Genomic DNA, 2421 nt, shown 5'->3' with positions numbered 1-2421 from the left:
GAGCCAAAAGGTTTGCCCACCCCTGTTGTAGATGAAAAATCCGTTGTTTATTTATATGTGTAATTACAATGGACAAATGGTTCCCAACCACTGGTTCGTGGACTTTACTTTCCAAAGTCGCTAGACACCAAAAAGCTCTGTCAATTTCTTAGATACAATCTTTGGTAAAATTCAGTGTTTGGTAAAATGATGCCAGCGCAGTACTGTACCTCCTGGTCAGTGGCGAGGCTCTGGCACTTCATGGGGTCATGGTCATAAACGGGGAGCTGGCTCAGGAGCTTCCTACGCCGCTCCACAGCTCCATGGGTCCCTGAGACAGGGCGGTGACTCTCTAGGAGGAGTTCCATGTACTGCATGGCCTGTAGTGGGAGTAGAATAATTGAAATAGCATCCATCTAACCACAGCTTGAACCCAGTGAGACCCAGTGACACCACAGGCGTGTCAGAAACAGCTGTTCTGACAGCAGGAGATGAAACTGTACAGCCCTGACTGAGGAACCCCACCGAGATACATCAGCCCTAGAAACTCTGAGAGCTCAAACTGTGGGAATAAACGGGTTCATATCCTTGCTTAGTTTTGTTTTAGAAATCGTTGTTGTCTCACTACCACTTCTTTGTGTGAAATCTTTTTGTGTCACGTCAGTTTTAGTTGTTGTCATTGACATATCTGTGTGCCGTTACTCGCTTGCACAAGATGCAGATCCTGACTAACATGCTGTGAAAAACAAAAAAATTAAAAGTAAAAAACTGAAACATATTAAGATTATTCTCAGAGACACATCTGGATAACAGCCTCAGCGCTGGGACAGGACAACCACATAAATGTCCCCCACTACTGCAGTACGGGTTATCACAGTCATCATCATAATTACAGGCTGTGAAACCTGAAACATGGGTTTGGCTTTTTTTAATAGAAACCAGACAGTGGAGAGGCAGGAGGGGTTTAAAATTGTTTAGGAAGAGCAGGCTGTTGCCATCAGCGTGTAAGAGGCCCACGATAAAGGTTGGTCAAGGTTTGGTCCACGGAGTTTTGAAACTCTCCATCTCGTATGTAATCTCTGCAGCTCTGTGGGAGATGAAGAGAAACCTACGTACGGTGTGATTAAAACACAGAGGTATTTAATCTGTCTGACATGGGCTGGAGTATAAACCTCTAAGAAGAGGACACATCGCTGACGTGAACAACCAAGGGCGTGTGTGTTCTACATGTTCTACTGTGGGTTCTACTGCATTTTTATATTGGATTCATATAACTCAGGTTAACTCAAGCTAATTCTTCATTACATTCTTACTTAATAACTATCAGTGATCCCCCATCATTTATGACTGTTTAAAATACAGTCTCACAAAATTGCGATTTTATTTCTTTTTTCATTTGGATGTCCAGTGCCCCCTGGTGTCAGTGACCCTGTTGTAAATATTAGGCTGCTATTGACATTTTCCTGCATTTATACTCTCTTTCTACTAGTATCATAGTTCACATATGCTGAGATACCTTTCATTTCCATCAGGAGTTTGTTTGTAATTCCAGATCAAGTCATTCTGATTCTGATTATTGGCTTTATAGAAACATATAATATGCATATATAGTAATAGATATTTCAAATAGAATAGAGAATACAATAGGAAAATCTCAGATACACTACAAAACATGTGAGACATTGGGCTATAAAAACCACTGGCTGTTTGTTAACCACTTCACTGATTCATCATTTCTGTTGTTATTAAGGTTAGATTGGTCCAAATGACGCCTATCAAAACAAATATGCACCACAACAATTATCTGCCGCTCACCAGTTTCTGGTTGAGTCCGGCGGGTGCCCAGTCGTAGGTTGTGGTGCTGAATGTGGGGTCTTTGCGCGACACCACGGGATTGGTCACAATCATGCGGTTGCGTTTGTACATGCGAAGGCCACCACCTCCTTTGACCTTTGCAGTTAGGTGGGAGCAGGGCGACTCAGAGAGCAGGCGTCCCATGTGCTGGTCATCTTCAAGGTCACCACCAGGAATGTGGTCCACTGTGCTGCAGCCACAGGCCGTACAGGCTTTCCTGTGGAGGTGCGGAGGTTTCATGAAAATTTAAAATGTAAGATTTTAATCTGAGCCGACTGAACACTCTTCACTACTTGTTTTTGTTAAATAAAGGAATGAAAAAGAACGCTGAATAAAAGAACGCTGGGACAGCATCTAGCCTCAGAGCTTCTTTGGTTTTATTTCTTTATGCAATTATAATCATTTTAAAAAACTGCTTTTACCTCCAAGAATGCGGCTGAAATCCAGAGCAGCCCTCTTTACATATGAGACAGACCGCTTCTCCTCCTGCGCTCTGTTTCACGGACATCTGGGAGGAGGCAGAATAAAAGAGAAGTCAGCAGAAACACAAAGATGGACATCAGATACAGCTGTTTTTAACCAAATACA

The 2421-nt window shown here is 42.7% G+C and overlaps 1 protein-coding gene across 1 annotated transcript; it reads right to left on the bottom strand.

The window, feature by feature from the left end:
* Positions 1-34: 34 nt before the first annotated feature.
* On the bottom strand, positions 35-2410 carry LOC103399058 (LIM and cysteine-rich domains protein 1-like). Its single transcript, XM_008337803.2, has 3 exons — positions 2256-2410; positions 1795-2050; positions 35-359 (listed from the first exon to the last, which is right to left on the bottom strand). The coding sequence occupies exons 1-3, from the start codon at positions 2339-2341 to the stop codon at positions 141-143; spliced, it is 561 nt and encodes a 186-aa protein (XP_008336025.2). The 5' UTR covers positions 2342-2410; the 3' UTR covers positions 35-140.
* Positions 2411-2421: the final 11 nt, after the last annotated feature.

Source organism: Cynoglossus semilaevis, unplaced genomic scaffold (genome assembly GCF_000523025.1).
Source record: "Cynoglossus semilaevis isolate Cse_v1.0 unplaced genomic scaffold, Cse_v1.0 C19262560, whole genome shotgun sequence".
Taxonomy (NCBI): domain Eukaryota; kingdom Metazoa; phylum Chordata; class Actinopteri; order Pleuronectiformes; family Cynoglossidae; genus Cynoglossus; species Cynoglossus semilaevis.
Note: the sequence above shows the minus strand (reverse complement) of the source record. Positions and strands in the feature narration are given on the sequence as shown.